General features: G+C 39.4%; 1 protein-coding gene across 3 annotated transcripts in view; it reads right to left on the reverse strand.

Annotated features, from left to right (window-relative positions):
* ATAD2B (ATPase family, AAA domain containing 2B) overlaps positions 1-24,726 on the reverse strand; it is a 190,380-nt gene that overhangs the window by 78,071 nt on the left and 87,583 nt on the right. For all 3 annotated transcript variants that reach the window (XM_011950768.1, XM_011950759.1, XM_011950751.1), the window contains 2 exons: positions 5,842-6,001; positions 774-864 (listed from right to left, as the gene is read on the reverse strand). In XM_011950768.1, coding sequence (XP_011806158.1) covers positions 774-864; positions 5,842-6,001 — 251 coding nt within the window. The remainder of the gene's footprint in view (positions 1-773; positions 865-5,841; positions 6,002-24,726) is intronic.

Consider the following 24,726-nt stretch of genomic DNA (forward strand, 5'->3'; position numbering starts at 1 on the left):
TTTTTTAATTTATATTTTTCAGAGTATGAGAGGAAAATAGACAAAAGAGGGGGAAAGAATGAAGGAGAAATACCTGTGTGTATTTTCAGCTGCCTAATATTGTATGCCTTTTTATTTCAGACCTAATTAGAGTCAAAACCCTGAATTCCATCTCCTATGTGTGATCATCTGTGCAGATAAAACACTCTCACCATGTCCTAGCAGGACAGTAGCATTCATTCACTCTGTGGAGAGATCTTCCACTCTGTGAAAAATTTAAAGTTAAACTGGGAAGTTTTATATTTGGGGAAATACTACCACATACCATTAACTATTTTCTTTGAAGACCTCTCCCACCCAACTTCTTTCTAGACCACAGGAATGAAAATGAGTCCATTGTGTAATCTGCAAAGTAAAAGTAAAAGGCTGCAGTCCTGCTTTGACATGGACTTTTGTCTCTCAAGTTTAAGCTATTCTTCTTAGTAAAATTTCTAAGAGGGAATGATATTCAAAAGGAGACCCTGTATTAATATTATGGATACCCAGCACTCAGTGAAAGGCATGTTATTATTGAACTTTGTTAACTAAACACCTAACAGCAGTTAAAATTCTAATTTACAAGTACTCAAACTTTTAAGTGAAACAGTTAAAATAACTCTAAAATATAAAGGCAGAGCCAATCTATTGCACAATCAAAAACATAACTATGCTTATTCACATTCCAAACATAAGGGGAAAGGGAGGTTGAGCAGAATAAACAATGACAATCAAATAATTCAAACAGCAACACTCACCAACACATTTTTCAGCCAATTCACCTAAAAATGCATCTGACAATTTTGGATTCCAGTCCCTGGTATGGATCTGTAAGATGTGTTTTCTTGCCTAAGACGAAAAGCACAGATATATAAAATCTTGCCCAAGAAGAAAAGTACAGATAAAATATTATCAATCCTTCAAATACGTTAGGTGGAACAAATTTTGACCAACCATATCTCATTAAAATTTTTATTTTTAAAAAATTTAAACACCTTAGCATCTATCTACATCAACTCTGATTCCAACAATAAATCTCGGAGATATGTCATAGAGATCTTTTCTGTGTTTCATAACCTAAGACATTTAATGTTGTGATAGGTGAAGAAAATTGACTGGCAGCATATAACAACTAAGTGACTCATCTGGGACTAGAATTCAAAATTATTTTTCACTTTTCCACCATACCACTTTTACCATTTGAAAATATATGAACAAAAAACTTTCATGTTATAAAAGTTATAGTCATAATTTTAAACAAACTTTACATTTCATAGAATTTGTGGTATTATGATCAACAATGTGCAAAGTAACAAGTAACTTAAACTTGAAAAAAGCTTTTAATTTGAAAAGTATTCAAGTTTAAGTAAATATCATGCATGCCAGTTGTGGTGGCTCACACCTGCAATCTCAGCACTTTGGGATGCTGAGGCGGGAGGATCGCTTGTGTCCAGGAGTTCAAGACTAGCCTGGACAACACAGTGACATCCTGTCTCTGCAAAAAAACTGTTTTTCAATTAATTGGGCATGGTGGTGCACGCCTGTGGTCCCAGGTACTCAGGAAGCTGAGGTGCAAGAGTCCCTTGAGCCTGAGAGGTCGAGGCCTGCAGTGTGCTGTGATCACGCCACTGCACTCCAGCCTGGGTGATAAGAGTGAGATCCTCTCTCAAAGGGAGAAAAGAATATATATATATCACGCATATTATTACTTTGTCAGTTAGTTGATGCTTTGGCATGTAATACAAGGTAATTCAATAAATATCAATTAAATTCATTGAAAGATCAAAGTGTTATAAACAATTTTACATTGATTTCAACATTCTCTAGCTTAAATCTACAATCAAAATTTTAACGTCCTGCTTTCAAAACAAACAGAAATTTATTTTTCTAAAATAGTTTTTTTGTTTTTGAGACTGAGGCTCGCTCTGTCGCCCAGGCTGAAGTGCAGTGGCATGATCTCACTCACTGCAACCTCAGCCTCCAAGGTTCAAGTGATTCTCGTGCCTCAGCCTCCTGAGTAGCTGGGATTACAGGCACTCACCACCACACCTGGCTAATTTTTGTATGTTTAGTAGAGACAGCGTTTCACCATGTTGGCCAGGCTGGTTTTGAACTCCTGACCTCAAGTGATCCACCCTCCTCGGCCTCCCAAAGTGCTGGGATTACAGGCGTGAGCCACCGTGCCCAGCCTAAAATAGTTTTCTTAAAAAAACACTAACATATAAAAATCTATAATCAGCTGATACTAACCACCACCAACAGTCAGATCAGAATTTTGTTTTCACATCTGCCTTCTTTGGAGAAAATTACAACACTTTTTAAAAATTAAATATGCTTGTTCCCTCAACACTGCTATCTAAGCTTCTTGAGATACGAAAAAGTAAATTATAACCAAGATGATAACATCTTACTGACTTGATGAGGAATTTGGGGACCAGCAGCAAAACAGAACAACTTCAAAGTCATCAAGATAAATCTTGCTCAAAAAGTTGACAAAATCTGGAATCAATCGCTACAGTTTCAATTCCAAGTTCTAAGTTAGGCATTCAGCTATGAAAGTTAAAGCAATGATATGACACTTATTTTCTTCCAACTTGAAGTATCTGCTTGAACAGATACTAAAAAAAAAAGAAGGTCCAAAAGAAATATCAATCTAACAGCATATATATTCTGTAAGATGACATTAAGAATCTATACAAACTTCATTAGCAGCGCAGGTACTGTGCTGCTAAGGGTGATTACAAGACCCTTAAAATATCAAGAACATGTAAAAAAAAATTATGCTGGAAGATATCCCAAAAAGAGATTCATTATTATCCTCTCATTTCCCTAAAAAGAGGTTTAAAGTAATGAAATTAATTATCAAAGGTTAGCAAGATATTTTCAGGTCCCTAATAATGCTCTTTCCCGATATAATCCAATCAAAGTCACCTTCCTTTTGTCACACTAAAAACAAGACATGGAATGAAGAAAAAATTATTTAAATGTAGAAATCAAGAAATGTTCATTATGTATTTTACTCTATATGGCATACCAAATAGTAAGTCAAAGGGCTTCCTCTAACAGAAAGTAACTTCTATTAAACATCAAAGGCAAATTCAAGCCCCTCATTTTTCAGAATCTATAAGTACACATACAAATACATATTACTTATAACAATCATAAAAATGATGATAAAGGAAAACAAAAGAAATTAAAAAGCATTATTGCATATGGAAGGTGTGTACTATTTTATGCAATTAACAAAATTATTAAAATTTGAAAACAAGATTTACTTTTATTAATCTTTTACTTAATCAAATAGCAAGAGTCATGATATTCTATTGGCCAAACCAGAGGACTAAGACACTGACTGGTATTACTTTAAACTAATGACCCAAATGGGTCCTTATTATTACTACCCTTAATAGTTCCCTAGGTCATTCATTATGCCTTTCTCCTAGCAGACTATTTCACAGCACATCTTCGCATTCCACTGATGACTGTGCCTCCCAATTCACTGAGAAAATTAAAGCAATCAGAAAAAAACTTCCATAGATTCCCCACATCCTAATCACCAAAGATGTCCACCCATCAGCATGTGTGCCAACAATATTCTGTCTTCTCTCTATTGTCACAGATGAACTAGCCAGCTCCTACCTAAAGTCATTCATGCCACTTTTATGCTAAATCCTATCACTTTTTGCGCCTACTGACATCTCTCAATTTCACATAAAAATTCCCTTTTCTACTAGATTTCTTCCATCTTGAAAACAATGAAACACATTATCTTGCCCCTGCTTCCTTCAATATCATATCACCTAAATTCTTTGCTTCCCTTTGCAGAAAAACTCTTTTTAAAACATATCTATATTCACTCCCTCCAATTCCTTCCCATTTTCTCTTGAACTAACACACTCCAATTAAGCTTTTGTACCCACTACTAACTGAACTGTTATCAGATTCACTGACGACCTACATAATGATAAATACAATGACCAATTTTCTGTCCTTAGCTGAATGGACTTAGCAACATGTGACATGGTTAATCACACCCTCCTCATTGATACATTTTCTTCACTTGGCTACCAGAACACCCCACTCTCTTAGTTTTCCTCTTACCTTACTAACTGCTCTGTAAGAGAGAAGACTTGGTAATCTCATCTAGTCTCAGTACCTCAAAAACTATTTAAGGGAAAAAGGTAAACAGCCAGCATAGGCCTTTCCACAGACCCAGGCCTGAGAATAATGACCTTATATTTCAGTCTCACAAAACTGTTTGCTCGAAATGTTAGAAAGAGAAAGTTAATGTGGAAAACTATGTTCAAGATCCATGCTGTGCAACATAGTAAGCCATGAGCCACACAATGCTATTTTATTTAAATTTTAAATTAACTAACACTAAACAAAATTTAAAATGCAGTTCTTTAGTCACACTAGCCACATTTTAAGTGCTCAATAGCCACATATGGCTAGTAGGTACCACAATGCATGCTGCTCAAAGAACAATGCCAAAATAGAACATTGCCATCATCACAGAAAATTATATTAGACAGTGCTGTTCTAAACCTTGTTTACTGTTAAACCCTTGATTTGCATGAACTGAACCTGGACTGTGAGGGCTGTGATTGGCATATAGACTCTGAAGCCTACTTAGCTAAGATAGTACAGAAGACAATTGGGAAATCAAGGAAATGGCTTTCCTGTGCTGTGTCTCAGAACTAAGCACATTTCCCCATGTACTGAAGAGTATAAAAGCTGTGCTTAGACTGTTGTTAGATGTCCCAAACAAAAAAGTTGATGCTTCCCCACAGTGAGGTAGACTGTACCTACTTCAGCCCTATCTGCTACAAATAAACACACCAATATGCACTCATACATTCCTGAAGGCTGCACTTGTGCAATGAAAATAATGCTGTATATGCTATGTTTCCTGTTATGACAAAGCTATATAAATCTGGTGCCAATTTAAAGCTTGTAAATTAGATTGTCAATCCAAATCTGAGTCAACTACTGGTGATTGTGGAGACTGATGTCAAACTGAGGAACGAACTGCTCTACACAGGGAAGCCATTGCCTTTGTTTCTCTATGGTCTTCCATACAGTCCAAATCACTAAGACTTTCACATCTAGGTATATAAACCAGGCATTTCACATAGCAGTCTAAGAATAAAGCTATACATATTCACATACAATATATCCTTTGCATGTATCTCTTCCTCTCAGATTTGAGTTTCTAATGAAAAGCCAGTCAGATTATACTAGTCAAACCAAGAATAATATTAAAAGTTTCAAGCCGAATTGGGAAAAAAAAAAAAACTTTGTATATCATATTATACAACATTTACATAATCAATGATAAACATTGCCCTGTATTATTAATACATTCTTTAAAAAAAAAACTTTATACCATAATGAATAACATTTGTTGCTTTTAATTAAAAATATGGCAATTTCTATGAAAATTTGGATACTGGGTCCTTATTCATGAACCCACTAACACTCTATAAAAAAATTATTTTACGAGAATAAAGTTACTTTGGCTAACTAGGGACACAAAAACTGCCATACAGGACAATTACTACAATCTGGAGAACTAAAGCACAAGTAAGCATCTACAGTGACCTATCAAGAGCTTTCCTCTTACTGTCTAAAAATCAAACTTTCTTATAATTGTTAATAGAAAAAAACTGCTCCATAATTACATAGGTTTTTAAAGTATTAAGTAAGATATCCTATAAGCACAAAATCTGAACAATGAAAATTCATAAAATATCACCCTCAGAACATATGCCTTATAGTAGAATTACATATAAATATTAACATATTGAAAACAAAAACTCTTACCTTTTGATCAGGCAGGTTGAAGAGGAATTCTCTGTCAAAACGACCAGGTCTCCTGAGTGCAGGATCTATAGAGTCAAGTCTGTTTGTAGCACCAATAACAACAATTTCACCCCTATTATCTAATCCATCCATAAGAGCAAGGAGGGTTGATACTATAGAGCTGTAAAATAATTTTCAGGCAAAATTTTAAAAAAGAATTTAAACACTGCTGCTTACGATAACTTTTATCAGTCTTTTTTTTTTTTTTTTGAAATGGAGTGTCATTCTGTTGACCAGGCTGGAGTGCAGTGGTGTGATCTTGGCTCACTGCAATCTCTGCCTCCTGGGTTCAAGTGATTCTCCTGCCTCAGCCTCCCAAGTAGCTGGGACTACAGGCACACTCTACCATGCCCAGCTGATTTTTGTATTTCTAGTAGAGACGGGGTTTCACCATATTGGTCAGGCTGGTCTCGAACTCCTGACCTCAGGCAATCCACCTGCCTCGGCCTCCCAAAGTGCTGGGATTACAGACATGAGCCACGGTGCCTGGCTTATCAGTCTTTAATGATAACAAAATAACTGCAGCATGATTATATTTTAATGCAGGATCAAGTTATTTACAAAAATTATTTTCAAAGGCATTCAGAAAATACAGTAGACACCTAAACCTTGGCAACCAAAAAAAAAAAATGAACTTCATCAAAATTAAAAACTTTTCTGCTTCAAAGGATACTATTAAGAAAGCAAAAATATAACCTAATAATATGTGTGAATCATACATTTGATAATATATATAATAAACAATTACAACTGAACAACTAAACAATACAAAGACAAATAATAAAATTTAAAAGTAGGCAAAAGGGCCAGGCACAGTGGTGCAATGCCTATAATCCCAGCACTTTGGGAGGCCAAGGCAGGCGGATTGCTTGAGCCCAGAAGTTTGAGATCAGCCTGGGAAACACAGCGAGACCCCATCTCTAAACAAGAAAAATATTTTTTAAAAATTAGGCAAAAAATTTGTATAGACATTTCTCCAAAGACGATATACAAAACCACATCAATAGTCATTAAGCATAAGCAAATTAAACCAAATGAGATGCTACTTCAAAACCACCAGGATGACTATAATCAGACAGACACATAATTAACAGCTTTTGATGAGGATGTAGAGAAGTTGGAACACTCATACACTGACTGACTGGTGGGAATGTAAAATGATGTTCCTCTTTGGAAAAAGAGTATTGCAGTTCCTCTGTTAAACATAAGAGTTACCAAATGATCCAGCAATGTCCACAAAAAAAAACTTTTACATGAATGTTCACAACAACACTTTTCATAATAGCCAAAAAAGTGGAAGAAACCCCAATGCCCATCAACTGATAAATAAGTAGAATAAATGTGGTATATCCATACAACGGAATAGTATTCCTCAATAAAAATAAATGAAGTACGAACAGCTAAAACAACATGGATGAATCTTGAAACCACTTTGCTAAAGAAGCTAGACACAAAAGGCCACGTATTGTATGATTCCATGTATACAAGATATCCCAAACAGGCAAATCTATAGAAAAACAAAGTATATTAGAAGTTGCCTAGAGCTTGGAAGGATGAGGGGAAAGTTGGGAGTGATGGTAAAGGGTTTAAGGTTTCTGGATGATGAAAATGTTCTAAAATTTATTGTAGTGATGGTTATACAACTTTGTAAATATACTGAAAGTCACTGAACTATGCAGTTTAAATGAGTAAACTAAGTTGGGCACGGTGGCTCATGCCTATAATCCCAGCACTTTGGGAGGCTGAGGCGGGTGGACTGTCTGAAGTCAGGAATTCGAGACCAGCCTGGCCAACATGGTGAAACCCCATCGCTACTAAAAATACAAAATTTAGCTAGGCGCAGTGGCAGGCACCTGTAATCCAGCTATTTAGGAGGCTGAGGCAGGAGAATCACTTGAACACGGGAGATGGAGGTTGCAGTGAGCTGAAGTCGCACCATTGTACTCCAAACTGGGTGACAAGAGCGAAACTCCATTTCGGGGAAAAAAAAAAAAAAAAAAATGAGTGAACTGTACAGCTGTTATTATGGAGCCCTTGTGGGGGTCGCTTTTCTGGCTGGAAACCTGTGGCTGGGGGCACCTCTGCCTCAGTTTTGCTTAGACCTGCTGGGCTCATTCTATCCACTCAATCTGACTGCGCTCAGCTCACACTACCAGCCTATATCCCATGCCTGCAAGGGGCAAGCCAGGCATGGGGCAGCAAGGGGTGTTTGAGTGAGCAAGTGTGAGGTCCAGTCACTGCGCATAGTCTGGCATGCCAGCTACTGCAACAGGGCAGGCAGCTCCAGGTATTGGCACAGGTGCTGGCTCTCTGTGAGGCTGTGGCTGGACCAGGCACACTGCTAGCAGCTTCTATGGCTGCCACTGGGGAACGTGGCGGTTCCTGGAAGCTTGCAGACTCCAGGAACCACAGGGCCCCAAAGTCACAGCCCTGGCTCGGGGAGCTCCCAAGTCTCAGCTCCCTGAAGAGTTGCAGCTCTTCTCTCCTCTTCACCCACAAAATAGCAAGCAAGGGGCATGTTTCAGACCTGTTTGTATTACAGCTTTTTCAGCCCTGCCATTTGACAGGTCCCGAGTTCTTGTCCTGCATCCAGAAAGAACAAGGTATGCAGACAAGTGGAGGGTGAGCAAGGCGAAGAGTGACAGAATAGTTCAGAGGAGATCCTGGAGTAGGCAGCTCCTCTCCACAGGCAGGTCGTCATGTTGAGTGTTCAGCTCTCAGCACAGAGGAGGTCCTGGAGTGGGTAGCTTCTCTCTGCAGTTGGTCATCCCGGCATCTGCAGCTCTCAGCAGAGAGGTGGCCCTGGAGGGGGTAGCTCCTAACTGCAGTTGGTCTTCCTGATGTCCACTTAGCTCTGGCTGAGCCGGGGCTTTTCTGGGACTTAGAGGGAAAGAAGTGCACACCAACTGGTCCACGGGTGGCCATGGGCAGGCCCAGAAAAGTCATCACAACTTCCCACTCCAGTCTGTGGGACTGGCAGCCCAGCCCCCAACCTTCAGGCCCTCCCTAGCATGAAGGTGGGTCTCACCAGGGAGCCGCCCCCTTCTGCCCAGGAGCTTTGTCTGCCTCCTGCTGCTATTCATGGTGTCCAAGCTGTTCGTGCCAAGGGGTGCCTGCAGGCCACTGCCAAGCTGCCTTCAGCCACCCCCTTGGCTTCCCTCCCATGCTCATCAGCACTCAAAGTCTGGAGGGGGCTGAGGCAGCAGGGGGTTGGCATGCAGCACTAACCCCAAGAGTGCACACAACCAGCCAGACTACAACAATGCCCAGGCTTGGCCTCAACCTTGCTCCAAGATCAGAGCAGGCGCCGGAGTGGGGAGAGGCCAGGCAGTGGAAACAGACACTTCTGGGCCTGCGGGGACAAGGGAGGCCTTCCCAGAACCCCAGAGTGCAGGAATGCCAGGCTCCACAGTCATGACTTGGGCAGCTGTAGCTGCACCCAGAGGACAGGACTCCTGCCTGCTCCCAGGCCCCTGCAAGAGCACAGGGAGGCCCAGGTCCACAGCCACAACTTGGGCAGCTGCAGCTGCACCCAGGGAACTCCCATCCCACCAACTCAAAAGGGGTGGGATTCCCATTTGTCCCCGGCTTCCACCAGCTCCGTGGAATGTGCAGCCCCAGCTACACCTCCCCACTACAGCAGGCATGATGACAGTGGCCACTCCAGATGGGCTGCTGCTGCCATCACTGTGAACTGTATCTCAATAAACCTGTTTTTCTTAAAAGAAAAAAATACAATAATTTGTTTTTAATAGATAGCCATCTAGGGGGGGTTTAAATGTCTGGAAATGTATGTGACATTTAGTTTCTTTTATATTAGATTTGCATTATCATTATACTTTTGGACAAATTCTTTAGAATGGCTACCACTTTATGTTCAACTCAAAATTATTTTCTGCGTATTTTAGAATAGTTTTTGAAAAGTATGACTTAAACATTTCTGAATATAAGCGTTTCATGTCTAATTATAACAGAAACTGTAGTTCTAGTAACAATGTTCTTTCTAGTGTTTTCCAACTGCTCTCATTTCTATTCCTTTACTCTTATTGCTAACACCTGCCTGAAATAACTTCTCCAATATGTTCAACATGTTAAAGAAATCATTCTCCTTCCCAAACATACTGCTCTAGTTGTGTTTCCAAAATCTGTAAGTGGAATCAAAATGCTAGATACCCAGTGTATGTGTGAAGGAAGGATGTGTGATTCTTCTTTTCAAATTGAATAACTGAAAATTCGTGACCTAGGTTTCCCATTCAAGATACAAAGGGGGTGACGAGTATAAGTAGCCTCAAATATAAATTCATATTTAACCTCCAATTTTTCCTTAGTAGCTTCCAATTACAGACTGGCATTTCAAGTGTTTGTTGGAATTTACCTGCATTTTTAAGTGTCTTGTAACTGAAAAGTCTTCAGATGATAGTCTCAGATGTGGCCAGAAACAGAATTACAATCTAACTTAAATTATACCAAAAGTTGTCTTTAAGAGAAAAAAAAAACTGAATAGCCAACCCTTGGATCAAAATCCTTTAGCAACTCCTATGATATAGGGAAATTAAAAGTCCAAACTATTTGACACGATATTCAAGGCCTACTTGCTTGTCCCAAATTCTCTTTCCTACATTATCTTCTAAAAGTGTTATTTCACCTTTCAAATATAGATCTAAAATCCAATGAAATTAATTGTTTTGTATGGTATGTAGACGAATCCAGGTTTTTTTCCCACCAAAGAGATATCCAATTTTCCCAGCATTATTTATAGAAAAGGTCATCTTTTCCTAATAGCATCTGCACTGCCTCTTTTACCATCAATTAGGCATCCACATGTGTGTGCATTTATTTATGGCTCTGGGCTCCGTTCCATTCATCTATTTGTCTAGTCTTCTGCCAGTATCAAATTTTCTTAACCCTAAGAGGCCTTAATGACTAGTAGAGCAAGTGTTCCCACCTTATAGAAGACAAGGTAATTGGAAAATATTTCTTTCCATTTATTTAATCTTTAATGTTTGTCAATCAAGTTTTAATATTTTCTGCATACACATGAGACTTCTTAGACTTACTCATAGAAACTTTTTGCTAATGAGATTGCAAATAGTAACTTTTCATTTTTACACAATTACTAGCAACAAAAATACAAAATTTGTTTATATTGATTGGTCTAAACTTCCTAACATCTATCTACAGATTGCTTTGCAATTCCTACATACATAATTGCATCATCTACAAATGATAAGAGTATTGTTTTTTCCTCTTCAATATGCATACCTTGTATAGCTTTGTCTGCAACAACGCCCAGGCTTGGCCTCAACGTTGCACCAAGATCAGAGTGGGCACTGTAGTGGGGAGAGGCCAGGCAGTGGAAGCAGACACTTCTGGGCCTGCAGGGAAAAGGGAGGCCTTCCCAGACCCCCAGAGTGCAGGAATGCCAGGCTCCACAGTCATGACTTGGGCAGCTGTAGCTGCACCCAGAGGGCAGGACTCCTGCCTGCTCCCAGGCCCCTGCAAGAGCACAGGGAGGCCCAGGTCCACACAGCCACAACTTGGGCGATCTATAGAACAGTATAGATATATACTGTGATCTATAGAATAGTATTGGTCAGAAGTGTTCATAGCAAAACAAACACACTTGTCATATTCCCCATGTTATAAGAAAAGGTTTCATGTTTGAACATTAAGTCTGTTTGTTGTAAGTTTTTCTGTAGCTCTCTTTAAGGAAACACTTTATATTCCTTGTTCTCTAAGATGAAGACTTTATTATGACTAAGTATTGAATTGTATCAAACATTTCTTCCACATCTATTGAGGTGATCCTCTTGATTTTTCTATAATATGAAAATGTGATAAATTAACATTAACTGACTTCTCTCATTAAATAAACCTTTTATATTTGAAATAAAATCAATTTAGTCATAAAATATTATCCTGTTTATATCTTCCTGATGTAAAGCTCTACCAATCTGTTTAGGATTTTTATATACATGTTCACAAGTGAGACTGGGTTCCAATGAATTTTCTCATACCAAGTTTTATGAAGGTATAATTGACATACAAAACCCCACACATATTTCAAGTATACATTTTGTTAAGTATTGAAGTATGTATACCCTGTGGAACCATCACCACAACTAAAATAAGTTAACATATCCATTATGTTCTTCCTCATACTCCTTAGTTCTCCATCCATACTGACCCTCCTTGGCCTCTTTTACCCAACATCTGGGGAACCATTCATCTGTATTCTGTCACTACAGATTACTTTGCATTACTTAAAATTTTATATACATGGGATCATACTGTAAGTACTCTTTTTATTCCTGGATTCTTGCATTCGGCATATTCTGAGATTCATCCATGTTACTGGTATGATAATAGTTTATTCTTTTTAATTGCTAAGTAATATTCCATTATATAGACATACCACAATTTATTTATCCATTCATATGTTGATGGCCACCTGGATTGTTTTCAGTTCTGGGGTATTACCAAAAGCCCGCTATAAACATTGACATACAAGTCACAGAGATTTTCCCCTATGTTTTTTCTAAAAGATCTCCTTCCACCTCTTAAGCTTAGGCCTTTATGCTCTTAATCTTTGATATCTTAAAAAACCAAAACATTACATTTTGCATTCCTAATATTGCTTATCTGTCTTCTTTTTATCATGACCAAGCATGCCAGAGGTTTGTCAGTTTTTTCAAAGAACCAACTTTATTAGTTTTATTCAAAGAACCAACTTTTGGCCTTCTTGATTTCTACTATATCTTTGTTTTCAGTTCACATATTGTTGGGCATGATTTTTGTCTTTACAACACAGGTCATTTAGACTTTGGAGCTAGAGTTCTTAATTATGAACATAAAATTATCTGCTTATCTTTTTTGTTATTTTTCTGTTTTGCATATTACCAAACTTTAGAAAATTAGTTCAAATGTGCTTTAAGGCACAATATAGGATCAGTTTTCATAAACGTGGTATACGTTTGAAAAGAGTGTCCATTCTATATGTCTTAGATAAGAATGCCCATTAGATCAGATTCCTGAAATGTGGTGGTTCAAATTAATCTATAGAGCATTAAATGATTTTTTTGCTCAGCCTGACCCATCAATTACTGAGAGATGTACAGGACCTCTCCCACAATGATTATCAATTTGACTCTTCTACCTCGTAGTTCTGTCATTTTTGTTTTACATAGTTTGAACTATGGTTATTATGGAATTACAGATTTTAAATTGTTACTTTTAAGACAGGGTCTCACTCTCTCATCCAGGATGGAGTGCAGTGGCACGATCATGGTTCACTGCAGCTTCAACCACCCAGGCTCAAGCAATCCTCCTACTTCAGCTTCCTGAGTAGCTAGGACTACAGGCATGCACTACCAAGTATGGCTATTTTTTTTTCTTTTTGTACATATGCGTTCTCATTATGTTGCCCAGGCTGGTCTTGAACTCCTGGGCTCAAATGATCCTCCTACCCTTAGCCTCCCAGAGTGCTGGGATTACAGGCATGAGTCACCATGCCTGGCCTAATTGCTGTATCTTCTAGTAAACTGAAACTTTTATCATTATAAGACTTCCTTTTTATATGCACAGTAATGCTTTCTGACTTATGGTCTATTTTGTCTAAAATTAATGTAGCAACACCAACTGTTAGTATTTATGTGATATAATTTTATACTATTTAATGGATTTAACTATTGTGGACATTTCATATAAACAGAATCATACAATATGTGGCCTTTTGTGTCTGGCTTATTCCACATAGTATAATGTCTTCAAGATTCATCCATGGTGTGGCATGTGTCAGAATTTTTCTTTTCTTTTCTTTGTGGAGGGATGGGGTCTCACTCTGTTGCCCAGGCTGGAGTACGGTAGTATCATCACAACACACTACTGCCTTGACCTTCTAGGCTCAAGCAATCCTCCCATCTCAGCCTCCCGAGTAGATGGGACCAGAGATAAAGGTCACACTGGCCGGGCACGGTGGCTCAAGTCTGTAATCCCAGCACTTTGGGAGGCCGAGACAGGCGGATCACGAGGTCAGGAGATCGAGACTATCCTGGCTAACACAGTGAAACCCTGTCTCTACTAAAAAATACCAAAAAAAAAAAAAAAAAAATTAGCTGGGTGAGGTGGCGGGCGCCTGTAGTCCCAGCTACTTGGGAGGCTGAGGCAGGAGAATGGCGTAAATCTGGGAGATGGAGCTTGCAGTGAGCTGAGATCCGGCCACTGCACTCCAGCCTGGGCAACAGAGCAAGACTCCATCTCAAAAAAAAAAAAAAAAAAGAGATAAAGGTCGCAACACCCAGCTAATTTTTTTTAGTATTTGTAGAAACACTACCTCGTTATGCTGCCCAGGCTGATCTCAAACTTCTAGGCTCAAGCAATTCTCCCACCTTGGCTTCCCAAACTGCTAGAATTACAAGTGTGAGCCACCACACCAATCCAGAAGTACATTCCTTTTTAAGGCTGAATAATATTTCATTGTATGGATATATCACATTTCTTTTTTTTTTTTTTTTTTTTTTTTGAGACGGAGTCTGGCTCTGTCTCCCAGGCTGGAGTGCAGTGGCCGGATCTCAGCTCACTGCAAGCTCTGCCTCCCGGGTTTACGCCATTCTCCTGCCTCAGCCTCCGGAGTAGCTGGGACTACAGGCGCCCGCCACCTCGCCCGGCTAGTTTTTTGTATTTTTAGTAGAGACGGGGTTTCACCGTGTTAGCCAGGATGGTCTCGATCTCCTGACCTCGTGATCCGCCCGTCTCGGCCTCCCAAAGTGCTGGGATTACAGGCTTGAGCCACCGCGCCCGGCCTTCATCACATTTCATTTACCTATTCATCAGTTGATGGACATTTGGGTTATTTCTACTTTTTGGCTAGTGTGAATAATGCTGCTATGAATATTTGTTTTTGTGCTATTTTTTTCCACTATTTTACTTGGAACCTTTTTGTATCCTTACATGTAGATGTCTTGATTATAAACAAAACATCATTATTATTTTGTTTTTGGCCAATCTGACAATCTTTGTCTTTTAACAAGAACATTTACTCCCCTTATATTTCAGGTCATTATTGACATATTTGGGTTTAAATCTATAATCATATTTTGTGCTATTTTCCCCCATTGGTTATATGATTTCCTTCACTTCTCTTCTTGATTGTTTTTGACTTTTTTTTTTTTTTTTTTTTGAGACGGAGTCTCGCTCTGTCACCCAGGCTGGAGTGCTGTGGCCGGATCTCAGCTCACTGCAAGCTCCGCCTCCTGGGTTCACGCCATTCTCCTGCCTCAGCCTCCCGGGTAGCTGGGACTACAGGCGCCCGCCACCTCGCCCGGCTAGTTTTTTGTAGTTTTTAGCAGAGACAGGGTTTCACCGTGTTAGCCAGGATGGTCTCGATCTCCTGAACTCGTGATCCGCCCATCTCGGCCTCCCAAAGTGCTGGGATTACAGGCTTGAGCCACCGCGCCCGGCCTGGATTGACTTTTAAAAATTATTCTATTTTCCCCTACTAATAGTTTTGGAATTACACATTATGTTTCTATTTTACCAATGATTACTCTAGAAATTCAAACCTGCATACCAGATACCCAAGAGTTCTACCTGAAGGTTATAATAAAGACCCAATCAGAGCACCCCTCAGAAAACAACTACGAGGCCTATGTATTATAATACATGAACATACACCTGACATTTCTGGTAAGTAAACAGAGACAGATGGGTTCTGATGGGAGTTCATGGTCACTCAGAGAATGGAAACACGGTGGGAGTTCTTGGTCACTTGGAGAAGAAAAAGTACATTTCCTTCTCTCTAGCTTTTAGTCTGGGGGAGAGAGAATATGCAGTAGGGATTCAGGGGGGTGCCTTATTAACTTTTCAGCATGGGAGTCTAGAAAAGAGAAGATAGGAAGTTATTAATATTAAAGAATAAGGGTGATCACACAAGGGCAAGAGCTAGTAAGGAAACCCCAAACTCAGTCTACCCAGATTTCTAGCTGTTCCTGAACAACCAAGCAGGGAGCAAACTCAAAGATCTAGCTAAAGACAAAAGGTCTCAAAGGAGATCAAAGCTCCCAGTCAAGAAACTGAATGCATTCCAAGCCTAACTCAGAAAATTGTCTCCTAAGAAAATGTGGCTCATAAAATAAAAATAACAGAATCTAGAGTCTCCAAAAACTAACAATAATAATATCCAGGACACAATCCAAAACTGCCCAACAAATTAAGAACCAATAAAAGAACATGTTCTCAAGAGAAAAGAAAACCAAGTGGTTCTAACAGTGAGATAAACCAGATGTTGAAGCTAACACAAGATAAGTTTCAAGCAACTATTGTAACTAAGCTCAATGAAATAAAATAAAACATGCTTAAATGCATGAAAATCACATTGGAAAAACAGAAACAATGAAAAACAATCAAATGTAAGTCCTAGAACTGAAAAATACAATTTCTGAAATAAAAAAAATGTGTTGGATGGACATCACAAAATGGACATGACAAAGCAAAAATAAGTGAAGATTGACTAAAGACAGACAAATAAAAATTATCCAAGGTGAAAACAGAAAAGACTGAAAAATAACAATTTTGTAGATACCAAATGACAAGCACCATCAGAAAGAAAGCCACACAGAGGCATATCACGGCTAAACTGTTGAAAGTAAAAGATATAGAGCAAGATATTGAAAGCAGCAAGAGAAAACTCAAGTATTACAAAATGTGGAAACAACAATCTAATTAATGGCTCTCCAATTATACAATTATACACTATGATGCAAGCAGATGGGATCCTGGCAGAGGCCAGCTAACTCACTAAGTGGAAGAGTCAGAGTTGAGATTCCAGGGAGAACAAGATGACTAGAATCTACAGAAAGAGTACCACAGAGGAGACTGCTCCATAGAAAGAAAACTCATGAAATGTGCAGAAAACTCCTCAGCTCTTCAATCAAATACAAATCAGTATATACATGTGATGAAACTACCCAAGGCTTGGGGGAAAAAAACACTCGGAAGAACTAAAAGTAAGAGTATTCTACACTCACAGAGAACTAGGAATAGTGCCAGTTCCCACCCGCCGAACTGGTAAACCTCATGACTCACAGGTCACTGCCCGTGAATACACAAAAGGATACTGCATCAGTAGCAGGGAACAATTAGTCCTACACTGAGGGCTACTCAAGATCCATATCACAAATCTCGTTTTTGTTTTTGTTTTTTTGAGACAGAGTCTCACTCTGTCAACCAGGCTGGAGTGCAGTGGTGCCATCTCAGCTCACCGCAACCTCCACTTCCTGGGTTCAAGTGGTTTTCCTGCTTCAGCCTACCAAGTAGCGGGGATTACAGGCACCTGCCACCATGCCCAGCTAATTTTTTGTATTTTTATTAGAGACAGCGTTTCACCATGTTGGCCAGGCTGGTCTCAAACTCCCAACCTCAGGTGATACAATTGCCTCGGCCTTTCAAAGTGCTGGGATTACTGGTGTGAGCCACTGAGCCCAGCCGACAAATCTTAAAAGCAAGATTCCAAAGAATCAAACTGTTTTCAAGTGGATTGTGTCTCAAAAGGAAAAAAACAAAACAAAACACAACAAAACCAGTTCAAGAATATCTACTTACAGAAACATAGCTAGCACTCAACAAGGTAAAATTTACATCTGGCATCCAATAAAAATTGCAAAGTATGCAATGAAACAGGAAAACACAATCCATAATGAGAAAAATCAATAAAACAAAACTAACCTAGAACTACAAAATTAGAATTGGCAGACAAAGACATTAAAGTAGGCATTATAACTATATTCCAGATATTGAAAAGTTCTATATATATAGATGAAAACAGAAACATGAGGCAAAAACATAATGAATGGGATTAACAGCAGATTAGACATTTCAAAAGAAAAGATTAGTGAACTAAAAGTCACAGCAACAGAAACCAACCAAAATGAAACACAGAAAAGATAATTTAAAGCCAAATTAACAAAGTTTCAGCAAACTATGGGACAACATCAAGAAAATTAACATATGTGTAGTTAGAGGCCCAAAAGGAAAGAGGAGACAGGAGGTGGGGAGGACAGAAAAAATAATGAAGAAATAGCGACCAAAAACTTTACAAGTTTGATGAAAAACACACCCAAGAAGTTCAATCCAAGAATGGGAAAAAGGGAGAAAACTCCACCAAGATATATCATTAAATTGCACAAAACCAGTGAAGAAGGAAAAAAAAAAAATTAAATGTAACCAGAAAAAAGATACATACAAAGAAACACAAATAGAAATAAAAGCAGAATTCATTACCAAAGCAACACAAATGAAAAGAAGGAAGATCATCTTCAAAGTATGGAAAGAAAAAGAAAAAAGTGTCAACTTCAAATTCTATACCCAGAGAAAATACTCTTCAAAAACAAGGCCTAAGTTCTCAAAAAGTTAAACATAAAACTACCATACTGCCTAGCAAGAGCGATAAAAAATCTCCACCCAAGAGCGATAAAAAATATATGTTCTACACAAACACTTCCATTGAACGTTCACAGTAATATTCATAATAGTCCAAACTGGAAACAACCTAAATGTCCATCCAGTGTGTTGTATAGTCATACAGTAAGAATACTGTTCATCAATAAAAAAAGAACAAGGCCGGGTGCGGTGGCTCACGCCTGCAATCCCAGCACTTTGGGAGGCCGAGGTGGGTGGATCATGAGGTCAGGAGATTGAGACCATCCTGGCTAACACGGTGAAACCCTGTCTCTACTAAAAATACAAAACATTAGCCGGGCCTGGTGGCAGGCGCCTGTAGTCCCCGCTACTTGGGAGACTGAGGCAGGAGAATGGCGTGAACCCGGGAGGCGGAGCTTGCAGTGAGCTGAGATCATGCCACTACACTCCAGCCTGGGCAACAGAGTGAGACTCCGTCTCAAAAAAAAAAAAAAAAAAGAAAGAACAAAATACTGACCCATACTATATCATGGATGTTCCTCAAAACCATTATACTTAGCAAAAAAAGCCAGACACAAGAAACCATAGTATATGATTTTAATAATACAAAATGCCTAGAAAAGGCCAGTCTACACAGAGATTAGATTAGTGGCTGGCTGTGGGCAGGAAAAGGAATTTACTGTAAACGGGCAGGCTGGATTTTTTATTTTTATTTTTTTTGAGACAGGATCTCACTCTCTCACCCAGGCTAGAGTGCAGCGGCACAATCAAAGCACACTGCAGCCTTGACCTCCCGGGCTCAAGCAATCCTCCCATCTCAGCCTCCCCAGTAGCTGAGACCACAGGCGTGCACCACCACACCCAGCTAATTTTTGTAGTTTTTGTGGAGACTGGATTTCACAATGTTGGCCAGGCTGGTCTCAAATTCCTGGGCTCAAGCAATCTGCCTGCCTCAGCCTCTCAAAGTGTTGGAATTACAAGCATGAGTCACCACACCCAACCTCATGCTGGATCTTATTAGGGGTAGAAAGATGTTCTAAAATTGATTTATATCAATAGTATTACCACTTTGTTGAGGTACTCTAAAAATTACTATAACTATACATTTCAAATGAGCAAATTTGATAACATATAAATATACCTCAATAAAGCTGTTTTGGCCAGACGCAGGGAGGTTAGGCGGGCAGATCACTTAAGCCCAGGAGTTTGACACTAGCCTGGGCAACCTGGTGAAACCTTATCACTACTAAAAATTCAAGAAGTGGCTGGGCACAGTGGTTCACGCCTGTAATCCCAGAACTTTGGGAGGCTGAGGCAGGTGGATCACAAGGTCAGGAGTTCGAGACTAGCCTGACCAATATGATGAAATCCTGTCTCTACTAAAAAATAAAAAAATTAGCCAGGTGTAGTGGTGCTGCCTGTAGTCCCAGCTACTTGGGAGGCTGAGGCAGGAGAATCACTTGAACCTGGGAGGCAGAGGTTGCCGTGAGCAGAGATTGTGCCACTGCACTCCAGCCTGGGCAACAGAGCAAGACTCCATTTCAAAAAAAAAAAAGTTAGGTGGGTACAGGGGCACACACACCTGTGGCCCCAGCTATTTGGGAGGCTAAGGTGGGGGGATCAGTCGAGGCTGCAGTGAGCCATGATTACGCCACTGCACTACAGCCTTGGTGAAGGGAATGAGACCCTGTCTCAAAAACAAAACTGTTTTTCTGTTTTTTTGTTTTTTGTCTTTTAATGTGTTTTCGGCCAGATGTGGTGGTTCACACCTGTAACCCCAGCACTTTGGGAGGCCAAGGCGGGTGGATCACGAGGTCAGGAGTTCGAGACCAACCTGGCCAATATGGTGAAACCCCATCTCTACTAAAAAAAATACAAAAATTAGCCAGGCGTGGTGGCACGCACCTGTAGTCCCAGCTACTCAGGAGGCTGAGGCAGGAGAATCGCTTGAACCCGAGAGGCAGAGGTTGCAGTGAGCCGAGATCGCACTACTGCACTCTGACCTGGGCAACACAGTGAGACTTCATCCCAAAAAAAAACGTGTTTTCAGATACGGAAAAGCCAAAAGAACTTGTCACTTGCAGGCCCACACTGTAAGAAACATATGCATAAAGAAACTGATACCAAATGGAAATATGAACATCTACAAAAGAATACAGAGCATCAGAAATGGTAAGTATAATAAATATTTAAGATATTTTCATTTACATTTCTTCAAAAGTTTTCTTTTTTTTTTGAGACGGAGTCTCGCTCATCACCCAGGCTGGAGTGCAGTGGCGCGATCTCAGCTCACTGCAAGCTCCACCTCCCGAGTTCAAGCCATTCTCCTGCCTCAGCCTTCTGAGTAGCTGGGACTACAAGCACCCGCCACCACGCCCGGCTAAGTTTTTGTATTTTTTTTTTAGTAGAGACGGGGTTTCACCGTGTTAGCCAGGATGGTCTCGATCTCCTGACCTCATGATCCACCCACCTCAGCCTCCCAAAGTGCTGGGATTACAGGTGTGAGCCACCGCACCCGGCCTACATTTCTTCAAAAGGTTTTAAAGTTTTAAAAATAAAATGTATGAAGCCGGGCACAATGGCTCACGCCTATAATCCCAGTACTTTGTTAGGCCGAGGCAGGCAGATCACTTGAGGTCAGGAGCTCAAGACCCTGTCTCTACTAAAAATACAAAAGTTAGCCGGGCATGGCGGCGTACACCTGTAATTCCAGCTATACAGGAGGCTCAGGCAGGAGAATCGCTTGAACCCAGGAGGTGGAGGTTGCAGTGAGCCGAGACTGTGCCAATGCACTCCAGCCTGGGTGCCACAGCAAGACTCTGTCTCAAAAAATTAAAAATGTATGACAATAGCACAAACCTCAGGAGAAGAAAAATGCAAGTATACTATTTCAAGGTTCCCATATTGTATATGAAATGGTCTATCATCAATTGAAGGTAGACGGTTACAAGTTAAAGACGTATACCATAAACTCTAAAGTTACAATGAAAATAATAAACAGTAATGGCTAATAAGCCAGCAATGGAAACAAACTGGAATCATAAAAAAGATTCAACTAATCCAAAAGAAGGTGGAACAATAGGAAAAGGGAAACAAGAAACAGATAGCCTAATAGAAAATCATCTAGATGATAAATTTAAACCTAACCATATCAACAATCACAATAAATGTATAAGTGTCCATTTTGAAGGAAATGGTATTTTCATTGTCTTGATTGTAGTTACGGCTTCAGAAGTACATATGTATTTTAAAGCCTTCTAAGTTTTACTCTTTATCAATGTCAGTATTGTGTACATATATATCGTATATATTTCATGTCAATTATACCTCAATAAAGCTCTTTTTAAAAATCAATAGCAAAATTGAGACCCTAAAAAGAAACTTTCAAAGTTTCAAAGTGTTTTTTAAAAAGGCAAAAAAGAAACAGAAAAAGAGCAGACACAAATAGAAAATGGAAATGAAATGATCCCCAATTCAAATCTATCAATAATTACATTAAACACTGCCTAAACAAATTAAAATTAAGAGACAGTGCAATTAAGAAAATAAGACCCAACTTTATACAGTCTATAAACAAGACAGGTTGAAAGCAAGTTAATGGCAAAAAATATACCACACAAACAGCATGAAGACTAGAATAGGTGAATTATTATCTGATAAAAATAGATTTCAAAATTAAGTGCATTATGAGATAAACATGGACATTTCATAATATAGGAAAGCAACATCAACATAAAGATGCAATAAATGTGTATGAAACTAATATAAAATTTCAAAATATGTGAGACAAAAACTGGCAGAATTAAAGGGACAAAGAAACAATTCATCATAGCTGGACATTTTAACATACTTGTCTCTGCAATCAATAGAATTAGACCAAAACATCTGTAAGAACACAGAAGAGGCCAGGCGCAGTGGCTCATGCCTGTAATCCCAGCACTTTGGGAGGTCGAGGCAGGCAGATCACTTGAAGTCAGGAGTTCAAGACCAGCCTGGCCAACATGGTGAAACCCCATCTCTACAAACATACAAAAATTAGCTGGGTATGGTGGTGCGTGCCTGTAATCCCAGCTACTCAGGGGGCTGAGGCAGGAGAATCACTTGAACCTGGGAGGTGGAGGTTGCAGTGAGCCAGACAGCGCCACTGCACTCGAACCTGGACGACAGAGTGAGACTCTGTCTCAAAAAAACAAAAAAAAAACAAAAAACAAACAAGGAAAAAAACCCACAGAAGAGTCTGCATAACACTATTAACACCTTGTCTTATTTTATAATTATAGAACGCTATACCATAAATAGCAGAATACAAATTCACAGGACACACTGGGACATAAAGGAGAATGCAATAAATTTAAAAATGATTTTAATACAAAAAAAATTAGCCAGGCATGGTGGCATGCACCTGTAGTCCCAGCTACTTGGCAGGCTGAGGCAGGAGAATGGCATGAACCTGGGAGGTGGAGCTTACAGTGAGCTTAGATCACACCACTGCACTCCGGCCTGCGCGACAGAGGGCCTGGGTGACAGAGGGAGACTCCGTCTCAAAAAAAAAAAAAAAAGAAAAGACTTTAAGAGTTATGCTCTCTAGATCACAATAAAACTAAATTAGAAGTAAATAACAATAAAATAATCAGGAAAAATAACCACAGCTATTTGTATATTAAATACACATCTAAATTAAATACACAATGATTGCGTCAAAGAAAAAATGACAAGAGGAATTGGAAATTATTTTGAACTGAATGACAGTGAACACATGTCAAAAACTGTGGGATATAGCTAAAGCACTGCTTAGAGGGAAATTTTACAGGTTTCAATGCCTATATTAGAAAAAAAGAAAAGTTTCAATCAATTCCTAAGCTTCCATCTTAATCTGAAAAAGGGAGTTAAATTAAAAATAAACAGAAAAGACTTGGAAGACCTGAAATATGTATTGCTATATAAAAGAAGCCAATCTGAAAAAACTACATACTGTTTGATTCCAACTATATGACATTGTGGAAAAGGCAAAATTATGGAGATAGTAAAAAGATCAGTGGTTGCTGGGGAGAGAGGGACGGCTCTGCAGGGCACAAGAGAAGGAGGGATGAATGAATAGAGCACAAAGGATTTGGGGGAAGTGAAAATATTTTGCATGATACTGTAAGAGCCGATACATGTCATTACACATTTGTTGAAACCCTAAAACTGCCTGCTATGAGTGGAATGTTTCTATTCCCCTAAAATTCATACATTGAAACCTAATCACCAAAGTAATGTTGTTAAGAGGTATTAAGAGTTAAGAGCTAAGGTGTTAAGAGTGTTAAGAGGTGGAATCTTTCGGAGGTAATTAGGTCATAAGGGCAAAACTCTCATAAAAAGGATTCCTGCCTTCATAAAAGAGACCTGAAGAAGCTAGCTGGTCTTTTCTACCATTTAAGGACACAAGAGAAGTCATCAGAACCAGAAAGCAGGTCCTCACCAGACACTAAATCTGCTGGCACCCTGATCTTGGACATCCCAGCCTCCAGAAATATGACAAATAATGTTCTGCTATTTCTAAGCTACCCAGTTTATAGAGATTTTTTATTTTCCGAGACAGGGTCTCACTCTGTCACCTAGGCTGTAGTGCAATGGCACGATCATGGCTCACTGCAGCCTTGACCTCCCCAGGCTCAAGTAATCCTCTCACCTCAGCCTCCCAAGTAGCTGGGACCAGAGGCACACCACACCCTACTAATTTTTGTACTTTTAGTAGAGACAGGGTTTCGCCACGTTGTTCAGGCTGGTCTCAAACTGCTGAGCTCAAGAGATCCACTGTCCTTGGCCTCCCAAAGTGCTGGGACTACAGGTGTGAGCCACTGTGCTCAGTAATGAATAGTCTATTTTTAAGACCGTTTGTTAGAGCAGTTTAGGTTAACAGCCAAATTGAGAAGGAAATACAGAGATTTTTCATATGTCCCCCGCCTGCCCCTTGATATGTATATACATGCCTCAACAAAGTGGTGCACTTATTTCAACTGATGAACCTACAATGACACATCACAATCTACAAAGTCCACAGTTTACATTAAGGTTCATGCTTGATGATATACATTCTATGAGTCTGGACAAAGATATAATGACATGGATTCACTCTTACAATGTAACACAGACTATTTTCACTGCCCTAAAAATCTTTTATACTCTGCCTATAAATCTTCCCCAGTCTACTAATTTTTAAAAAAATAAGGAAAAAGGTAGTATAAAATTGGAAACAAAAATAATAGTGGAAAATCTATGAAAACAGAAGCTGTCTCTTTGGGAGGGAAAGGACCAATAAAATTGATAATCCTCTAGCCAGAATAATCAAGAAAAAAAAAAAAAGGAGGGCCGGGTACGGTGGCTCAAGTCTGTAATCCCAGCACTTTGGGAGGCCGAGGCGGGCGGATCATGAGGTCAGGAGCTCGAGAC

Source organism: Colobus angolensis, unplaced genomic scaffold, assembly GCF_000951035.1.
Source record: "Colobus angolensis palliatus isolate OR3802 unplaced genomic scaffold, Cang.pa_1.0 Scaffold109, whole genome shotgun sequence".
NCBI lineage: Eukaryota > Metazoa > Chordata > Mammalia > Primates > Cercopithecidae > Colobus > Colobus angolensis.